At 51.4% G+C, this 21814-nt stretch overlaps 1 protein-coding gene across 3 annotated transcripts; it reads right to left on the bottom strand.

The window, feature by feature from the left end:
• Positions 1–67: 67 nt before the first annotated feature.
• On the bottom strand, positions 68–19460 carry rin1b (Ras and Rab interactor 1b). Of its 3 annotated transcripts, none has more exons than XM_029128485.3 (12): positions 19212–19460; positions 10557–10700; positions 9957–10071; positions 9168–9240; positions 8960–9051; positions 8343–8527; positions 7973–8257; positions 7321–7879; positions 4958–5266; positions 4643–4774; positions 4133–4302; positions 68–1954 (listed from the first exon to the last, which is right to left on the bottom strand). In XM_029128485.3, exons 2-12 carry the CDS (start codon positions 10698–10700, stop codon positions 1631–1633), a joined length of 2388 nt encoding a protein of 795 aa, XP_028984318.1. In that variant the 5' UTR covers positions 19212–19460; the 3' UTR covers positions 68–1630. The 3 variants fall into 3 exon arrangements, with proteins under 3 accessions (XP_028984318.1, XP_028984336.1, XP_028984327.1); XM_029128503.3 differs by having other exon boundaries at positions 7973–8254; positions 8355–8527; XM_029128494.3 differs by having other exon boundaries at positions 8355–8527; positions 19212–19459.
• Positions 19461–21814: the final 2354 nt, after the last annotated feature.

The following is a 21814-nucleotide window of genomic DNA, read 5'->3' as shown; positions in this document are numbered from 1 at the left end:
CGTCAAACACCACATCTCAACATTCACCGTTGCGTTACATAAACACAAACTGCATGTAACAACATAGTGGACGGATACTGCAATCTTTTATTGCGATATTGAGTTACCTGACAAAGTACCGTAATGTGTTCTTACACTGAAAAGAAATAGTGAGCTCTCACAATGAACACATGCTTCACGCACACACACCACATTCGCAGAACCTTCACGTCAAATGAAAAAGCATGCAATTATGTTCATAGCACGTCATAGTTCTCCAGAGGAACCTCGTCGGCCGGTTAAAAACTCCAGGCATGTGGAAACTCCATACTTAGGCTTGACATCTACCCAACAAATTGAACAATTTAAAGTTAGTTTTTAATACACAGCATGATAAATCGATAATGACACTGATCCAACAGTCAGCTGATGGCGATGACTTGCAGCAGGAGCCACCGGAGACCGGTGCCTTTTGGTTTTTACATTCAGCCAGCCACCGAGCGGCCCTGGTTCGTTGGTGGGACTGTCCTCTTAGTCCAGGTAGTAACGCAGAGTCATTGTGCAGCGCGGCCAAGAGAAACAGTAGAACTGAAAAGCAGTGGATGTGAACGTGCGGAAGGATTCAGCGCACCGACATGGAAAAAGGTTTGAATACATTCGTGAAGTCATTCAGTAAAACTGCTGCAGGTTGTCTCCGCGTGACGCCGTTCTTCTCACATGGATTAAAAACAGAGAGCTGGTGCTTTTCTATCACTTCCCTCCCACTCGCCCATTACTCCACCTGCCAAAACACTTAATAGAAAACGCCAGCGAGGAGGAGAGTCTGCTCTTTTCCTCTGAGGAACACAAATAAAATCGTCTCGGTGGGTGATTCTAAAAGCGGCCGATTTAAAGCTCCTTCTAATCTTGTAGCTGCGATTTGTCTCATTCTAAACACCTGTATCACAAAATGGCCCCCTGTTATGGGCTCCTGTAGCTTTGGTATTGAGGTTTGGTCTCGGCTGTAACACAACTCACTCTGTGTGTTATAAACTTCGGGGCTCAGCCAAACATCTGCAGACCTACTCATAAAAGCGAAGTAAAACATCCAAGTGTCTCTCAGCGTCACCCCAGAGCTGTGCGGCTGAAGGGTTACATCACCGCCGTGGACAGTCGCTCACGTGGTGCGCGTACAGGAAGTGGTTTTGTTTCCAGGCAACAGCCGCCTCACAGAATTTGTCTTTGGATTTGAGCCTCCACTTGCTCTAATGATGTCATCCTTTCATAGTACAGCTCTGGGTTCATGTTTCATAGAACAACAAAATCCATTTATTACACATTTTTTTCCATGTCACAAATAGCACACTCCTTTACACTAGCAGCCACACTGAGTGGTACATAGTACGACTGGCGGTCCCTATGTCGGTCCTGCTCTGCTCTGCATGTTGGTCCATTTGGGGGAGAGTTTACCGTTTAAGGTCTGCTCCTAGTCTGGAAAAGGGCTGTAGTTTTTCACAACAAGTCCTGACCCGCGACGAGACACAACACAGCGCCGGGGAGGAAGAGAGCGAGCGAGAGCGAGCGAGCGAGAGAGAGAGAGAGAAAGCCAGAGCGAGCATCCATCTTCTCCTCCTCCTCCTCCCCCTCCTCTTCCTCCATCCCTCCCACCCACTCACTCCTCGCACACCGACTCGCTCAGGTCCACGGCGCCACCTCTGGTGAGCCGCCGCATCTTGCTGAAGTCATGGTCGGTCCTCAGGTAGGAGAGCGAGGGCCCCCCCTCGCTGTGGCCGGCCAGGTCCTGTGGCTGGGCCTGGGGCGGCAGCGCCCTCATCTCACCGCCGCTGCGCCAGTACAGGGTGTATTGCTGCGGGTCGGACACTCCGAAGGTGGAGGCGCACAGCTGCGCCAGGGCCTGGCTGCTCTCCCCCGCTCTCCACTGCAACGTCCGCACGGCGCTCCGCTCCCCGTCCTGGAACAGTATCCGAACGCACCTCTGCACAGGGGGGGGGGGAGGAGGAGAAAGGAGTGAATATATACAGTATTCATGCGCAGCAAAGGTCAAGAGGCTTATGGAGTGAGGGCTGAGAGGGGGAGGAGAGAGAGAGAAAAGAGCCGGAGGAGGAGAGAGAGCTGTGCAGCACGCAGGCTGATAATCCAGCAGAATAAACGAGCAAAAATAGTGTTTGTAGAAGAAACTGCCTCTAAAACAAAGCTCCTGCTTCCCACACACACACACACACACACACGCGCGCAGCAGGTCCAAAAGCTTCACACCAAAAGCCTCTTTATGAAATTGCTCTTTTCTCGGCGGCGCGTCACAGCTCCATTGACAAACTGCCGGCATTAGTCCAGCGGCGCGCGTCCGCGTCCGCGTCCCGGCTCGTCGCACGCAGTCCACAGCGCTGGCGTCCCGCTGCGCTCGTCCCTCGGCGCCGCGCACAAACTTTCTGACGTTTCCAGAAGAAGCGAACAATCTAATGAGCGCGCCCCGGTGAGCGGCGTTCTCCAAGCGCTGCACCTGAGCTATTATATAATGTCAGATTCAACCACCTACAGACGCCCGCACCTCTTTAAACACACATCAGGAAAACATGCTGAACATAATCCTTTTACCAAGCATCCGTCCGTAAGAAAGCAGCGAGAACCCCCTTCTTTGCCAAACACACACACACACACCTGACACGCAGACACACAAGTGGTCAAATACACTTAAAAGAAAACAGCAAAGCCAACGGCAAATAAGAGCCAACAGGTCTGTCGTCCTCACAACTTACAGAGTCACTGAGCTCCTCGCTGTCCGTGTGCATATTGTGTTTGCCTGCTTCGATGGTTAGATGCAGCTCAATAAATTTCATGTTATCTGACCGCCCACTTCTTCATAGCACTTGGCTCACTGATCCCCGCCTGTGTCAGTGGAAAATCTGGCTGCCGGGTGAGTTAGATGGGCTATTTGAAGCCAGGAGAGGCACCACGTGACGAGACAAAAACGCTGTGGATGACAATGCCTCTCTTCCATGGCATCTGCTGGAGCGTTGGCCAACCTGGGCCCCGGGGGGCGATGATTGAACGAGCGTGTAGGTGAACGGCGGGAGCGCGTGCACGTAAGCCGGCGGCCCCGGATCAGGGGATTACCTGCAGTCGTGTCCAAAAACTAATCCCCTCAAATGAATTCCCAGCCCGTTTGCATGCGGAGCAGAGGCCTCCAGGTGCGACCTCCGGCCTGATCGATCGCCATCACCTTTTGCTTTAAAAGTCCCAAACGTCACCTCTCAGGTTCCGCGCAGCAGCGGTGACACTTGACAGCGGGCGTGAAGCACCTGAGCGTCACCGGTTCCAACAAACCGGCCACTGTCGCAGATGTAGGACGCTCAGCCTGAGTCGCCATCAGCGTAATTAATAGAGCGTCTGACCTCTTTAGGTGGATTATCAACATGCTAATGTTACCGTTTCTGTGTTTTGTGAGGATGAAGTTTGAATCATCATGATTTTTAGCCTCTGTTAATAAATGGAGGCGAAGTCAAACACCCGTTGGTTTGATATTGAGCATTTGAAACGAGTTCAGACCTATGAAAGCATCACGTTGGGAAACCTTTCACCGTTTCGTAAGATTACAGGGCTGTGTACTTGCTAATTAGAAAAAGTACTTGGTACTACTTGGGTCAGTCACCTTAAAATTAATTATTTGATGCCTATTACCAAAATCACTGCTGAAAATACACCAAATGAGATGTAGAATAAAGTCCAACTCCAGCCTCTGAAGTAAAAGCTCCCCAACATGTATCAGCACACAACACTCCCAGACACCAGTGTTGAACTAATGCAATGTTGAACAATAAGCCACCAGGGGTGACTTAAATGACATAAACTGCTCGTATAAACTGCTGTCTAGGCTCGTAGTGCATCAGGTGAGCGGTAACCTGCAGACTTATGGCGAGTTCAGGGACACTCAGACCTTTTAGCATCGCATGGAAGACCAGTCCGGCGCCGTACGCCGCTCTCATGGCGCAGCACAGAATTATTTCGCTGCATAATAAGCAGGAGTTCCTACACTTCACACGGGCGTCTATGTGTGACAGCTATGGAGCGGACCATAACACAAACCCACACACGGCGCTGCCCGTGTTGCCGGGCCGTTCTACTACCATCACAACATCTGCAGGCCGGCGCCCACCTGGTTCTGCTGGTTCTCCCGCTGTCGCTGGGCTTCTCGGCTCCGTCTGCAGCTCCACTCCTTCAGCGCCTCCTGGGCCTCGGGCGTCAGGCAGCCGGAGACGGGCTGCCCCCGGTCCAGACTCTGGATCAGACACAGGCTGGCGAACGCGCTGGTCAGGTAGTAGCCACCTGGCAAAGCAGCGAGACAACAATGAGAAGGAGCTCACCTGTCAATGCAAAAGGAGCATCGGAGCGCCTTTCAGCTTGTTCTGTTTTCATGGTGAGTTCGGTTCACACTCACTCCTCTCATAACACACATTTCCAGCAGCAACAGTCATTTTCCTCTCAAGAAAGAGAAAAAAAAGCCCTGACACTGTGCACCACCTGCTCAGCAGCCATCAGCAGACAGACAAAGTTAGCGGCCAGCTGGCCGACATACTGTGGCGCTTCACAGCCACACAGAGCAACGTCTCCATCAGGACCTGGAGGAGACCAAACACAGAGCCACTGTACGAGGCTTCGGCCGTACCTTCGCCTCCGAGCCAGGAGGGCTCCAGAAGCTCCATCATGTACTCCACCTCTGTCAGGATGTGAGGCCTGTTGCACTCCACGATCACGTAGGACAGCGACGGCAGGAAGTCGTCCCAGCTCACTTCCTGTCCTGCGAAGGAGAGAACGGGACGGGAAGCGGTCAGTCGGTGGATGTTTCATACTGTGGATCATACTGGCAAAGCTAGTGAAGCTACTAATGAATTGGACCTCGCACATAAGCACGTTTACACTCAGACAGTGGCTGCGCTAACGTTTTAAGCGCGGTGCCGCTGAGCAGCGGCCGTGGCCTCACCGTGCAGGGATCCCATGGCTTTGTGCACACACTTGCACACCTGGAGCAGCAGCAGCACCTTGTCGATGGGCGAGTGCGTCCTCTGCATCAGCACCAGCTTCTGCTTCACCCGCTCCACCTGGCGGGCGTCGGGGACGCCGGTGCGCACGCCGAGCCGCTCCATGGCGGCGTCGCCCCTCACGCGCAGCATGTTCTGGCTCAGGCGCTGGCTGGAGCCGTCCTGAGCGTGCAGCGCCGCCAGGGCCCGGTCCAGGTGGGACCTGAGCGGCCGGAGCACGCAGGAGAACATGGCCCGCTCCAGCGCCAGGTCTGGGGACAGAGGGAGGGGTTGACGGAAGTCATGAGCTCACACGACACAGGGCTGGTGAACCCACAGAGACACGTGGCCGCCTGCTCTCACGTGGAAGCGCTGACACTCAGTGATGCTCCTGCAGTCAGTGGGCGCCCTGAACAGTTCTCCAGTGCTCACTGTTTTCCACTCATCATCACTATCCTGCTCTCCCTCCCTCATGTTTCTCTGCTGTATGATCCCCCAGCTCCCCCCACCGCCTCCACCTCCCTCCATCATTCCCCCGTCTGATTAATCTCTCACACCCTCCATCCTCCCGTTCCTCTCTGCTCCATCTCAGCATCTCTCTCTCTCTCTCTCTCCTACAGCCCTGGAGAGTAACTGATTACATTTGATGTGTCCACAGTCTCGTTAGTTACTCGCTAGTGCTAAAAAAAGTTGACTCTCCCCGCGATTACTCATAAGATCTGTAACCGATTACATTTTCAAAGCAACCTGCCTATTTCTATCCCTCCCTCCTACCTCGCTTGAATCGTGCTGCTCTTCAAGTGAGCGTGGGACTGTGATATCTTTTTATGATAAACGAGGGGGAGAAAAAAAAAATGCAAATGCCTCCCACCGACGCAATGCGAGATAAATCAGAATCAGAGCTCAGGCGGGAAGGCAGGAAGGAAGCAAGGCAGCGGCCGACCGCTCTCCCCTGAAGGCTGCGCTCTGCCAGGCAGCCATCCATCACCGCTGGAGTCCGGGAGAGACGAACCCACGCAGCGGGCGCTGTCAAAACACCTGACTACTACCTTCCACGCTGGCCCCCCGCGGTGCCTCTACGACGGCGAGGGGCGCGCTTTGAGCCGCCGGACGGACGGACAGACGGACGTGCGTGCGTGCGGGCGCCGGCCGGGCAGGGCTTCCCTAACGCTGTCTTCTAAATACAAGATGAGACAATATGAGCTCCAGTGAATGAGGCTCTGCCCCCCACGCAAACTACTTTGTGTTGACAGTGCCTTTCACTGGAGCCTTGGCAGCCCACCATTTATCAGAAAAGGCTGTCTGTTTCCATAGACCTGTGTCCTCTGGCACTGTGTCTATTGAATCAGCCTTCTCTAATAGTACAGTTTTTTATCTGCCTCCTCCCGTCCCCTGCTGCACTCGCCGTCTCCTAATGTATGCATGTATCTGGGAGGAGTGTTCACACTGGGGCTGCTGGTGAAAAATCCAAACAAGTTCAAATGTGCAACAAGAACAAAACAGTTGAGTGTCAGTTACTGACAGTTACTATTATGAAATATTTCTGTGTCTTTACTCTGCTACCACTTTTTTCCGTGACTATATTATTTCATGCTTTGTAAAATAAATGTATACAAGTTTTGGCTCTATAATCCTATAATATTGTAATGTGTAACCTGTAATCCTAATCTACAGTCATAAGTGGCTTCCATTAATATGAACCACCGAACTCTCATCAGTTCATCCAAAACCGTCCACGTTAAATAATGGACACACTAAAAGAGAAAGCTCATAATGCCCGAACAGAAAACAGACAGAAAGAACCTTTTTAATGTGAAGCAGTAAAAAAAGCTTGATCCGCATTTCTCTGTGTTGTGAAACTCGGTGGTCAGCGGAGGAGCAGTGGAAGTCGCACCTCACAGGTGTGAATATTGTTTGTGAAGCAGGAACTGGCACAATCAGCTTCGACTGTCTAACAAATGAAGGCAAACTGTCACTTTGCATCAGAAAATGGGGACGATACTACAGTAACTTACTGCCTGAAACAAAGGGACGCTTTCCCTCATCATTTTTCAAAGTACAATAGATGGTTTTCAGTTGAGACAATTTAGGAATCTATTTTTCAACTCTTGCTACATAACTTTTCTATTAAACTACCGGTCTCTGATACCATTAGCTGTATATGTGTTTCACACGACTGTTATCAGCTGTTTTAGATGTTCTTCTCACACCAGATTTCTTTAATGTTTATGCAGTGCAGTGATGCTTTTCGTACTTTGTGCCTCCACCCTGTATTTGAGTTCACGTGTTTAACGTGGATGAGCAGATGATGCACCCACACATTTACCTTTCTCGTTCTCTGGCACCAGGGTCTCGATGGGAGGCTCCAGCTCCCCGCTGTCCAGCAGGCAGCACTTTGCCTGGGACAGGAAGAGCCGCAGACCCTGCAGCAGCTGCACGGAGGTCACGCGCGACGAGGAGGAGGCTGACGACGAAGGCGCCGAGCTCAGCGATTTGAGCACCTCCCTCTGCTCCAGCAGGAAGTCCTGAACAATGCCTCCAAAGATGGAGCGCCTGTCTCTGGACAGCTCCTCCACCAGCCGCGTCAGCCGCTTGTCGGGGGCGAAGAAGCACACGAAGGCCTCGCTCATGCGGTGCAGTCCGCCGCGGCCGCGGGAGCGCACCAGGGGCGGCCGCTGGTGCGCGTGCACTTTGGTTTGGGCGCTGCTCTCCGGGTCCGAGTCGGAGCCCTCGTCCTCGTCCATGCTGCTGAAGGAGCTGCTGCTGTCGAGCTCGGCCAGGGACGGCGCCGGGCGGCGGTCCAGAGCCAGAGCCGCCACCTCGGTGCCGGAGCCCTGTGCTGCTGAATGCTGGGCCCTGGGAGCCTCCTCTGCTTTGGCAGATGCCTTAAACAGGAAGGAAGCCACACATTACATTACGTTGCAGCACGGCCGCCTTTCTGGTGGGAGCTAAGGGACTCTGTGGTGGACAGGCATTACTTGGGGCACGTAGACGGACATCATGTCCTCTTCCTCTGCGGAGCCCGGCGACACGGCGGGGGTCCTCCGCAGGACCCCGGCCCCGGCGTGAACCCGCCTCTGGGGGTTGGTGCCGTCCTTCTGCAGCCGCTCCGACCCCCCGGGCTGCTCCAGCGACGGGGGCGGCGAGAAGGAGCCCACCCCCTCCAGGGACAGGTTCATGGAGGACTCGGAGAGCCGGAGCCGCATGCTGCGCTTGAAGCGGTGCCGTTTGTTGGAGGCACTGTGGTTGGTGAGTTGCGGCTGCTGTGGAAAAGCACAGGCGCTCTGTGTGCTGCAGGTCAAACCCAGACGGAAGCTGACGGACCTTTGCTGCTGCGCTTCCCTTTACCTTGCTACTGACCTTGCTGACCTCCAGCTGCAGGAAGAGCGGGTTGATGAAGCACAGTTTGCCTTGTCTGCCTCGCGTGCACCGGTCCTCGCTCACCGCTCTCTTGGCCTGACTGCTGCTGGTGGACGCAGCCAAATCCACTGGTCCGTTTTGGATGTCTGAAGCGCTGGGAGAGCTCCAGAAGTCTGGTGGAGGATGCAGGCGAAAAAAGGAACCACCGTCATTAGGGCTTTTAAAGTTCTGCTTAGATACGTGTCAGATGTGGTTGAGTGCTATATATTGTCTACTTCCTGTGAGCAGGAGCTAAAGGGAGAAGCTCTGGAAGCATTGGACCCAGCTAAAACAAGGAATCAAACGTTGCTAATGAGATCACACGGTTTTTGCAGAAGCATAGTGAGAACACGTCTGGGTAAGTCAGAGTCACACTTGCTGCCTTAACTTGTGTTGCCTTCAGCCGTCATGAAGTCGCACCTCGCTCTCTGTGCAGCTATTATATTATTAGTTTACCGTCTCACATATGCAACGTGTTACTTTTGCCTTCGCGTGTCCTCGAATCGTGTTTGAATTCCTTGAGGTTCAATTGCTCCTGCATCAGCGGCTGACGGCCGTGAGCGCACCTTGTCCCATGTGTGAAATGGCCTCCAGCTGCCTGTGCGTGGTGGCGCTGGCGATGGCGTCCGGCAGCTCCAGCGGGAACGGCAACACATCCCTGCAGAGAAGACACGAAGCAGAGGCTGGAGCTCAAAACAGGCTGAGAGTGGACGGTTCTGCCCCGACGCTTTCACACCAGCACTTCCGGACCTCTGGGTTGATATAGTACATCACCTGCTGATACAGTAGAAGGCCACCAGTCGACACAAGTCAGGGAAGGTGAGTGCTGAGCTCTCCAAGGCAAATGCTGGTTGCAGAACACACAAAGGAGACTAATTTAAATGTCACGAGCCGAGTACTCAGTGTATTTCAGCAACAGAAATAAGACTTTTGAAGCGATTCTAGAACTTCACAAGCGCTACTGAATTAAGTTGACGTCTGCAAACAGAAAATGGACAGATCCAAAGAAAATGTCAGTACGTGGCCCAACACCGGCCAAAGCTACACCGCTACAAGCCCCTGGATGCTTATGAACACATTACACATTTACTGGGCGAAATGTTAGAATAGTGAGATGATTCAGAATCAGAGTCCACGTTGACAAAGAAACTAGTCCAATATGTATGAAACTAAATCAACGTGCAGCTGAATGTTTTTATTGTCTGGTTGAGGATCAACTCATTCATCATTGTTGCAATTCCTGGAAGAACTCAGGTGTTTCTGATCATGTCCTGTCTATAAGTGTCATTATAATAGACGTCTCTGGTTGTGAAGCGCCAAAGAAAATCTTTAAAACTTGAATCCACCATGAAACACGCTGATCCTGGCAAGCAGACATTCTGGTTCTGTGAACACTGTACAGCCTAAGTCTCCTCCTGTGCATGCGTTTGATGGCTCTGAGGGGGTCTTTAAGGCAACAGGCCCACATCCCTTCACCCAGCGAGGGAATGATCGGCTCTTCCACGCTGAGCCGAGGACACTTGTGCGGCTGCAGATGGACGGCCCAGCTGGGCTCGTACTCACTGGAGTCCTCCTCGCAGATGAAGCACTCCTTAACGGAGGAGGCACTTCTGTCCGCCGTCACTCTCAGACACAGCACCTTCCTCTGGCTGGAGCTGCATTTACGCACCAGGAAGGTCTGAAACACAGGGCGCGCTAATGAGGCAGCGAAGCTTCTCCTCGCCGCGTGTGGACATCACCATTAGTAGAGCAGATGCATTGAACAGATGAGCCCTGTATGTAGGATTATTAAGAAATGAAAACAAAGTTCCGCTCGCGCGTGTGGAGGCGATTAGCGTGGCTTTAAACAAGGAGAGGACGTAAAGTCAAACGTGTTGGAGAATTAAACCACTGCTGTACACGATGCTACACGTTGGGTAATTCATGAGCTATGGAGCTAAAGCTAAGTCCCTGCGGCACTGTAACACATGCACAAATGTGTGAATAGTATCCATCTCTTCATGGCACATGTGGAACGGAATTAGCATTTAATTAATACAGTTGTACCTGTTGAATATGAGCAACTCTGTAATAGAAAAACAAGATGCATTACGTTGAATACAGTAAAGGTTTAGTGTCTTTTCTTCTTGTGTTTGGACCTGATCAGGTGTTGTGGGCGCTCACCCCGACAGGCTCTCTGAGCAGGATGTACAGAGCGGAGTCCTGGTTGAGCGACAGCTGCAGCCACACGGGATGCGTGAGCAGCAGCCGGTCCAGGACGCTGAAGGCGCGCTGCGAGCCGTGCTGGGCGCCGCCCACCGCCTGCATCTGCAGCACACACAGGGAGGCTGGCATCAGGCCGGGTTCGGACCGCGCGCGGCCCTGCTGATGCCAGACTCTTCTTCACCTTTGGTGAGACCGGGCCCCTTACAGTGAGTGAGACCTTTGCTCTTCACAAATGTAGGCGTGTGAAGATGAAGGTGCACGTGTGACCTCGGCACCACAGCGCCGCCGGCTCTCACCTCTTCAGCGCTGCTGTGCTGCTTCTGTACCAGTAACCGTGGTTTGGGGATGATTCAATGTGATTATTCACTGACTCAAGAAGGAACGTCTGAGTTTAACTCGAAACCAGTTTAGTTTAAACAGCATTTCTTAGAGAAGTTACTACAACAAGCAAAGCAACACCAACTAGAATTTATTAATATTTACAGAATAAAAGATCATTAATAATTAAATATTCTGTATCTAACCCGAAATGTGGGGTTTAACACCTACAGGCAACATTTGTGCTTTTCAACCTCTTACAAACTTCATTTCAAAGTTTCTAATCATTGTAAAGCAGCGTCGTCCGTCTGTTGATTCTATAATCTGCCAAAGTGTTAATGTGTGTTTCAGCGTGTTGCTCTGAACGCTGCACACCTCTCCTCCTTCTGCTTCTGCTACGACAAACAGAGCCCAGCGAGTTTCTGTGTCTGGTGTCACACTTGCTGCGTATGTACACACACCTTTATATGTTCTCAGAACAACACCCGTCAGGTTGGACCGTTTAATCTTGACATTCAGTCACACATCTCCTCTCTCTCTCTCTCGCTCTCTCTCTCTCTCTCTCTCTCTCTCTCTCTCTCTCTCTCTCTCTCTCTCTCTCCCATCACTCGCTCGCTCGCTCAGATTGGCTTGCTGCTGGATGTCACACTGTGTGGGCTGCCGGCGAACGCTTGCGAGAGTAGCAGCAGATGGTTGCCATGGCAACATGGGCCTACACATCCTACCAGCCTACCAGGCATTCCCACTCAGTGAAACACCCTTTCTCTGATAAGATGCGAGTCTGCACACACACACGCACACGCACACACACACACACACACACACACACACACACACACACACACACACACACACACACACACACACACACACACACACCATCTTCAAGTGCAGAGGTGATTTATTTCTAGGCAGCTTTTTTTTAACATAACTTCACTGTTTCCAAAGGAAAACAATACCATTAATAATCTGTATTATTTTATTATTTTCTCCCTCACATCAGAGCAGTAAAGTGAAGTTAATGTGATGGGAGCTGTGCTGAGCTGAATCCCACACACGATTCACTTTGTTTTCACAGTAAATTATAAATATTGCTTTTAATTCAATAACGTGTGCATGTGAATTCTTCGCATTTGTCATCACCCTCTGCCACCTACCACCACCGACCGGAAAAAAGCCCACTTATGAATATGCCAGTCTGCCCTGTTAAGCCTATTATCAGTGCTGACGACTGGCATTGGAAATATCAGAGTGTCAGTGTTGTGTAACGCTCAGAGGTTCGTGATGATAACTGCAAAATGTTAATTACTTTGTCATCTTTTTCAAGCTCAGTGAAACATACTGTTTAAACACACGTTTTATGTGATCACTGATGTTTCTTGTCCAGGTTTGTTCTTCTGTAATAAACATCTAAACCTATTTTTTTCTAATGACATAATATTACAGCTTTATAATATTAGACTCACTATGCTACTTCCTGTTCCTCTATATAGTGTAGCTCCACGGCCGGTTTAAAGTGGAGCTGTGGGTCCTGTAGCTCATTCATCCTACAGGAGCTACTGCTGACAAAGTCATATTGATTTGTCATCTAAATGAACCCGTGTGCTCGCTGGCTGAAAATGAGGAGCCCGAGTTTTGCTTGCCATTGTGTGAGACTGAAGAGCCATTGTTTCAGGCTTACTGTGAATTCGAAGTGATAAATCTGCTGCTGTTATTTTTGTAAGCGGCACATGTGCTGTGTGAGAACACGCAGTCTGCACCATCAGGAATTAAGGAGGGTGTGGCTCATCTCAGGATGAGCAAGGCAGAAAGTGGCCTGTTACACACTCTAAGGCACGTACACATCACGCGAGCGCTTCAGGTCAACAAGCACCGTCTTTTAGGTGGAAGGGTGCTTGTTACGAGCCAAGTGCATGCGGTTTGTGTGTGTGTGTGTGTGTGTGTGTGTGTGTGTGTGTGTGTGTGTGTGTGTGAGTGGGCTTGCAGAGTTACTCTACTGTAGATCTAGAGCCAACCACCACGCAGATCCCCAGTCCAATGACCCACACACACACACACACACACACACACACACACACACACACACACACACACACACACACACACACACACACACACACACACACACACACAGAGGGTATAAGGCGAGAAGAGAGAGAGGAAAAATAACAGAGCTCAAGACCCCAGTGTTTCACTAGCCATTTCCAGGTCCGCCTTACATAAAATGCAACGCTGCCCACACAGCCAGACTTATGTAATTCCCTCAGAGAAGGAGAGACACAGAGAGGGAACGAGAGAAGAAAGATGAAGGATGAAACGCTGATAACAGGAGAAAAAGCTGAGTTGAGGAGTGAGAGTGAAGCTGGGTGAGGGAAGCACAGCTTCGGCTGCCTGCAGCGCTGCACTTCCAGCCACCAGACTGGAGACGTAATAGGCAGAGGAGCATGTGCTGAATCTAACAAGGTGCTTTGGCACCTGAGGGCTGCAGAAGAAGAGAGAAGGTCTGAAGCTGCGCCGACGAGCACTTACTGTAACGAGTGAAAGATGAAGAGACAGTTTAGACGATTCGGAGCAAGAATCCACTGAAGGGGTGTGGAGTGTGTGTTTGTGTGTGTGTGTGGGGGGGAACTCTGGGAGAGAAAATCTGATTTTCCGGCGCAAACATTGAGTGAGGGGAACCTGAGCGCTCTCCACCTCAGCAGCGAACGCAGCTGCAGCACCAGACAGAGGGACGTGAGTCAAACAGAGCGTCTGCAGATGTGAGAAAACACAACAGGTGCCACTGTATATGTAGCATGGTTGAGGTCCTCCTCCCGCTCGGCGCCACCTGTCGCTCACGTATCTGCTGTTCGGGGGGTGACATGAATCACAAGAGGAATTAATCAGACGAACAAAGGGAGACAACGTGAAACCTTTGGGAACAGTGTAGGACGACAGCGCCGGTCAGAGCGAGCAGCTGCCGAGCGCGGAGCTCGGCCTGATGCAGATGGACAACGTCACCGTGTCCAGATCGGCCCGCCTCCGAAGCAGCGGAGCAGCCGTCGGGCTGCACAGAAGCTCAGGAGCGCCACCAAGGGATCGGCGGCTCCCACCTGGACTCTGAGAAGTCCTCCGTGAAGCAGCGTGTGGCTCCGTCAGGCCTCCACAGACATGCTTTGGTGTCGGTCCATATAAGATGATGAGTGGATGGACGGGGGTTAAATAATGGATGAGGATGGAAGCGCTTTCCAATGAAGACCACCTCCACACAACATCCAGCTGCATTGCATTCTGGGAGATCAAGGAAACTGTTTCTGCCTCTTCGAAGACAATACAGATATTTGATGTTTATTGCTGCATCAGTCAATCTAACGTTTTGCTTGTTACTGTAGTAGAATAAAAAAAGGAAAAACAATAAGTGGAGAGAGGTTGGAGAGACTCCTGAGACGGCAGCAGAGGGAGGACGAGGAGGAAACTGAATCCCTGACAACATTTCCACCCCCTCGACACCGAGCTGCTGCAGCTACAGACCGTTTCCAGCCTCTGCCTCATCATCGAAGGTGCAACACAGAGTGTTCACAACTCTCACGATACATTCCCTGCACCGGCGTAACCTGCAGCCAGTAAACCTGTAACGGTGGTGGAAGTGAAAACAGACAGCGATGCTGTGCACTGGGTTCAATGTCACATCCTGCATATGCTCCTTCCATCTGGAGACTGTGACGCGCACACAGGCAGGAGACGTGATCCTCTCCTTGTTTTCTAACGCGATTCATTGGACATTGTGGTGTTTCTGTGTGCGATTATTTAGAAACGCTGCAGCTTGTAATGTTCAATATTGAATCGAAGCGAGGCTCGTCATCAGGACAGACAGGAACGCACTGAAACTTCTACACGTCCAGTCCCAAAATAAAGTGTCCAAACTCGCTGTCAGCGCTGGAGGCTGCAGCTTTCTGCAAACTTTGGCAGGAAATCCCACTGTAAGAACTGGAAGTACAGCAGATATGCAAGACAACGTGCACCTAAATGACCGGGACCCAACGACAGGCTGGACGTATGAGCACTGGCAGGAACTGGATCCACGTGGTCCAAGACGTGAAATGGGAATTTGTTGAAAGCACAATAAAGCATTATTTGCTAAATCCATGAAACAGAACCACGGGCAGCTTTACTCAGAACCACACAGAAGGCCCCGTCACCCACAATAGAATGCTGATCGCTGTAACTTGAGTCTGGTTGTTTAGGATTTTTGTTTTTGGAGGTGTTGTCATAGCAACAAGTCATTAGGCTTGGACGCTTGTTATGCCACAGTTCTCTGTCTGCTCACGCTTAGCGTGAGGACAGGCTGATGAGGAATCGTTGCATCTTTGCTGATGAGGTCGTGGCTTCCGATGACCTGTTAACATAGTCAACGGAAGCGCGAAGAGCCCTCTGCAGATACGAATGTGTCCCAGCATGCACTGGGCTACCAGCCCCACACGTGGGGCCACTATCACACGACGGGGCCCATCGAATTTAACCCCTCACACGTTTACTCACTCGTCAAAGCACCATCATGCTTTCTCCATCTTCATGCATGAGCCCTCTCATCAAACTCCACAGGATCACTGAGAATCCGCCACCAGATCAGCTATGGACCTGATCAGCTAAACAACTTCTAAAGCTCAGTAACTGCAGAGATGCGCATCCTCTGATGGGGCATCGCTAGGCAACCGGCAGACGTGCCGCACAGGCCAGGCGGACAAGATGTCTAGCAAATGATTATAATAACTGGCATCTAACATGGAGCGTCTGAAATCAGACTGTCAGAGGGAACAAACATCTCTGTGGAAGCGACGGAGGAGCGGACGCCGCTGCAGCTGCAGCAGCTGGAGCAGGTCTCCAGTAGCTCCACTAACGAGGAAAAGCAAAGCGAGCCGCTAACGAGCGGCGGAAGGTGACGGTTAAGGACACGGCCGGGTCCGACCGGGTTCTTCATCTCTCGGCGTCGGCCGTTTAGAGCCTCTGGTTGACCATGACAGCGGCTAAGTTTAGCCGGCCCCATCGCGGCGCGCGTGGGATGACTAATGGAGCGGCATAATTGCAGTGGGCCATAAGCATCCACAGGGGGCACCGGTGGGCACGGGGCCCGCTGACTGATGACAGGCGTCCGTCTGAGAGCCTGCTGGAAAAGCGCCGTGGGGATGGCGCCCGAGGCCGCTGACGGGGAAGCGAGCGCCGCGTGTGACGGAGTTGGACAAAGGCGCTGGCGTGAGTCACAGGCAACACTTGGGCTGTAGGAGAGAAGAAGGGCTGTGAGCATAACTGTGAATATTCATTAATTTAGAAGCATATCGACTGGTGCCGTGATTCAGACGGGCCATTATCACAAGTGGATGTCAGACTAGCGGCGTGTCTGTAACAGAGGGCGACCGTCACGTGTGTCGCCCAGAGGGAATTAAGGGGAAATCGGCCTCTCGCGCTGCGATCAGAGGTTTCGGGTTCAGTCCATCACGTGATGATGGAAGAGGTCGCTCTGCTCCCGGTGCTGGTTGCTTCAGGTACGTGTCTGAGCCGGCGCCCGATCTCATTCACGCTGCACGTCAGCGTTGGGTTTAATCTTTACTTGACATTCGACCACAACACAAAAAACAATCACTTTATTGCTTCAGCCTCTAATGCGGGTTTCCTCGCTGTTGTTCCTCGACTGTCCACTAGATGTCCCCACAGCCACTTTATCCGGTTCCAGCCACCTGTCTGTGCCCGCCCACCCACACACCTCTGCCCATTAAAACACAACAGGAGAGAAAGAGCTGCCATTACGTCAGCGTTAATTAGTGTTTAGTGAGTGTTTTTATAAATCCTTGGCTCTGTTCCTCACCGAGGCTGCTGGCTTTGCCAAAACCGTCCATCTGAACAGGTCATTGAGTGCAGCACGCGTTTCCAAATCAAATTAATTTCATAATAATGAGGAGGAGGAGAACGACAAATGCTAAATCTACCAGAATAGTTCAACTCCAGCCACTCGTTCCCGTTGTAAATGAAAAGAACAACCTCTCCACGCTGTCAGACGACGCTGGCTGTTCTTACACAAAGTGCAATCAAGCAACATAAACACCCGCCAGCGTCCCTGCAACGTTTCAGACTCCTGATACTGCAGTTGCATTTGCACTCAAACCCATTTCTTTTGTGTTTGGACCGGTGGACGACTGCGTGATTCACGGCGTGACTAATGACAGGCCTGCAGAGCACTTCATCCCAGCGTTATTCCTGTAAAGGACTGTTAGGTAATGTCAGGGGTTTCACTGAGTGGGAGTGAATTATCCCCTAGAGAACATGCAGCCATTTAAGGTCGGTTGGAGACTTTTAGGCTGAGCTCTGCGCACCTTTCTGAGCAGCACATCTGGACTGGGTTTGATTTAATAAGGCTGGAGTTATGGATTTACATCCCCATAAGATCCCAGCAGCCTAAAGAAGCGCTGTGTACAGCATGTGGAGGGCTTCGGCTCATTTGTCCTAACTCGATTTCATGTTGCAGCCGCTCCAAGGCTCCCGCCTCATCTCTGACAGTGACAAAGAGGACTCGCTTCCAGCCTCCGTGTTCAGATTGTGTTAGAGTGACCACAAGAGGACGGAGGCCTGCATTAATGCTGTGGAGCAGCCGGGGGAGGGAGGGAGGGAGGGAGGACGTCCCATCAGAGCTCCCTATGATGATCCATGATCCATGATGTGTCCAGCTGACACATTCTAACAGCCTCAGTCTTTGATGTTAGACTTTATTTATTAGGAAAAGACTAAGCTGAGCCCCGACAAGATCTGGCTCCGCCGTGGTCCTCGTGCACTAAGTGAAGCTTAGCAACTTTGGGTGGTTTTAAAATCCCTGATTGAGTCTCAATACTGAGACTAATCTGTGAGAAAATCTTTATTTCCCGCATGAAGTGAAGCGCATCTCAGCGGTGCCAGCGACGCGACAGAACACTTCACAGTAATGACTTTAGTCGCGTGCCAGCCACCGCCGCGGCTGCCAGCTTTCCCAACATGGTGCACGAGCACCAGCTTCGGGGACGACTCGCACATACCGGCCCTATATTGTGCTGCGTGACGGCGATGACGTCACTCCTGAGCGGAGATGGGGGAAGCCTGCCACGCGCATGACTCAGGTTACTGTACGGCGTCTGTCTGCGCTCCGAGGACAGACTGCTCGGCAGAAGCGCCGAACCCAGTCCAGCAGCGCCGAGCGTCACGGCCGCACTCTGCGATCGCACACCTCCCACGCGCCGCGCGGGGCAGAGCGCGGCCGACCTACACGCGCACAAATATACACACACTCGGTCACGCCACCTTTGGAATTAACGTGTCACTCCGCGCTCAGCAGCCGCAGGCTTAATGTAGACGGGCCGCGTGGTCACAGGCATCCAGCCCTGCGGCCGCATCTGGACGGAACCGAGTCCAAATCAGCAGCGACGTAAAGTCACCAAACACCACTTACAGTAATGCGCCTCTCAGAATTAACGAGCAAAACAACAGCAAGGAAGTGGGAACATCACATACACTCCTACGCATGCGGGCAGGATGGCACTTCAGTTTTAAAGTTATGCAACAGTCCAATGGTGTGAGATTACATTCACTTTGCCCTGGCAGCGGAGACGGGAGATCAGGACGCTTGGAAAATAAAAGTCTGAGTGGCTAATTGAACGCGGCTCGAGCTCCGAGCCAAAGCACAGGTGGGCAAACGGCGCTGGAAAAGCACATTTGGAGTGATTTCAGTGATCTCTCACGGGGGCTGAACTCGATGAGGCTGCAGCGGCAGCTGCGGGAGAGCGGACGTGAACTCCAGGAACTTCTGGGTCCGTCGGTCCACGCGAACAGAGCGTCTGAGAGCAGAGCCGCAGTCATTATTCTTTATGCACCTACAAACGCCGCCGAAAAGCACGAACGGAAACTTCTGTCTAAAGTCAAATAATAGACGAGCGTCGCCGCTGCGCAGCCCGCTCCCCGTGCGTCATCGCCACAGATTTATTATGCGCTAATTGACTAATTGGCAGCGCTCGAACGCCGACGGGACACATATGCATGAATCACTGAGCTGCATTGTTTACCGAGACGTCCCCTGCTGACCGGAAACTACGCTAAACAACAAACGCCGACGCGCTTTGAACTTGAGAAAACAAAGACACCTTCAAAGGGAGGAGAAATGTTAAGACGGATCCTGTATCCGCGCGGCCAACCTGCGCGCGCCCACTGCCCAGGACCTCCCGCCGCATCACTTCGTTAGAGTCTCTGCTTTAAGGCAAGCGAGCGCAGTCACTTGTCTCCGTCTATTCAAGAACAACTTACCTCGTCTGTGAAGGTGGGAACAGGTGCTGCGTGGCGCTGCGCCGTCTAATTGGGCGTCCGGGAGAGTTTAACGGTGGCGAATGAAGACAGAGCTGAGCCTGTGAGTCCGAGCACCATGCTGTGGGAACACGGGCTCGTCAAGAATATGCGCACAGCGCCGGTGACAAGGCGGAGGAGCGCATTTTTAATTCTGTCTGAGCATCTGAAGTGATACACAGTCACAGCAGAGACACTGCGCGCGCGCGCGTGTGTGTGTGCGCGTGTGTGCGTTCGCGTGTGTGCCCTCCCCTCCCTGATTGACACACAAAACTCTTAAGTGTATTAATAACATTGTATTGGCATTAGAGACATTGTAAAGGCGTTTCCACACGAAGAAACACTGCGTATTTTAAGTCTCACAACTGTCACAAAGTAATAACATAAAGTATAACAACACGGTGACATAAATAAAACGAGTATTTACATGATTTTCAACGGTATAAATGCAGTTTACTATAAATAATTCAGCATAATCTGGTGCTACAACACATTATTAAACCCTGTAATCTTTGTCCAAACACCATGAAAGCATGAAATGCAGTTGAAGGTATTAATATTCAAGTCGAGTCGTTGGTTTTGAGGCGCACTAATCAGAAATATCACATTCCTCTAACACTGTGATCGCTGTTAGACGCGTCATAAAACCGGAACTGGACTTTGACGCACGGTGCGCGTTTTGCTGAGCTATTTCTGGATTGCTGCATACGCTTTTGTTTTTTCCTCTCTACAGGTGCGGAGACGTCATTCTGCCCACGACCACCAGGGGGCGACAGAGCCCGGTTTTTACATAACACTAGAGCGAAAACGCCAATATGTCCCGTCTTTGACTCTCTGGGCTCATAATTCATTAATGTTAATAACAGCCCTTCCATCCATCCATCCATCCATCCATCCATCCATCCATCCATCCATCCATCCATCCATCCATCCATCCATCCATCCATCCATCCATTCATCATCTTGCAGATCTAAGGGCAATTTAAGCCATTAACCTAATGTTTTTTCACATTGTAAGAAGAAACTGCTGTTCCCCCCGAGGAAACTCCTGCAGGCACAGACAGAACATGCAGGTGAAATGCACACCTGGGAATAAAAGCTCACACGTGCTCTGTAGCAGGTGCACACATGTGCCAAGCACACCTCACCACAGGCCCAGCATGGGTGCTGATCGATCATCTGGAGTGGGGACACGAGGGGGGGTGTGGGGTGTGAGACGCAGCCAGACTTAAACCCAGGACGTTAGGCGCTCAGCTGCTCGTGGAACATGGCGGACCCGCTCCATTAGATATTTTAAGCCCTCAAATCTCATCTGAAATCATTTGACCTAAAATAGTTGGCTGTGCTGTCTGGACTGAATCACGGGGACCAGCAGCCTCATGTGATGTGAGTAATCATATGGATTAGGAAGAGAAACACTAGATCATATAATACATATCCAAAATTGGTCTTGGAACCAAACTTGTCCTCTTTCTTGTCAGCTTATCATATTTCTGATCAAATCAAGTTCAACACACTACTTTGCCTCCTAGTGCTCATTCCCCAATATTAGTTTCTTTTCTTGCGGAGTTTGTTGGTGCTGTGCCAGCTCCAGATGTTGTTTGTCGTCTGGCGGTGGCTCGTTATTAGCCGGGCTTCTGCTGTGCATCTCATACGACCACATTCATTCCACTGCACGCTCTCTTTAATCTAATTAGGTTTGTTTTCCCGTTTCTCCCATTAAGATGTGTTTTCTGTTTCATTTTCATGCCTCTCTGGGCTGATTCTTGCAGATGATGAGTACAACTGTGAAATCTGGAAAATGATGACAGTGACTAACAAAACTGGCAACAACAAGTCAATAAGTTTAGTCCTCATGTCATCTACTGTTTTAACGAAGTAGGTTTTATGTTCATCTCCTGGCTCTGGTTAATACAACACGTTTGTTATAGAAACTCAAGTCACCAAATACTTGACTATTCAGTTTATTGCTACACGCTTTATTCAAATGACGCAGTTCTCTCACTTAACTCCTTTCAGAACTAATCTCACAGGTATGAGAACAGTGCAGGAGCGTGGATCAGAACCTGTCAGGTTGTTGAAGCAGGCTGGAGGGGAGGAGTCAGCATCGAGTCCCAGGCTTGGCTGTGTGAAGGTCCTTAAAGGCCCGTTTGGCCCGCGGTTCCTCCGGGCGCGGGTTGAGAGAGGACGGCCCTGACCCGACTGAATCGCTGGGCGGGTCAGGGTAGCGCTAGGACAAACGCCGACATAGTGAAAATCACTCAGCATTTCCCTAAACGGTTGGGACTGAGGACGACAGACCCTCCAACCTGGGCCCAGTGTGGATGCAGAGGCAGGTTCGTCCTATCTGACTCACACGTCTAACTGAATCTGACCAAGCTGGTACAAGACTCTCATTCCAAGGTCAGGAAGTGATTTTTTCCTTTCTCTAGCTGCAGTTTGATAAACGCCCCGAGGGGTGAGACTCTGCCTCCGACATCGCGTGGCTCTCAGTGTTTCTGCCTCCTCTCTCTCCAGCATCTTTCACATGCCAGATCACTGTGGGCCACTTCCTCCATTCGCTGTGC

The sequence above is a fragment of the Betta splendens genome, chromosome 2, assembly GCF_900634795.4.
Source record: "Betta splendens chromosome 2, fBetSpl5.4, whole genome shotgun sequence".
Lineage (NCBI taxonomy): Eukaryota > Metazoa > Chordata > Actinopteri > Anabantiformes > Osphronemidae > Betta > Betta splendens.
This window is presented reverse-complemented; position numbering and strand designations above follow the sequence as displayed.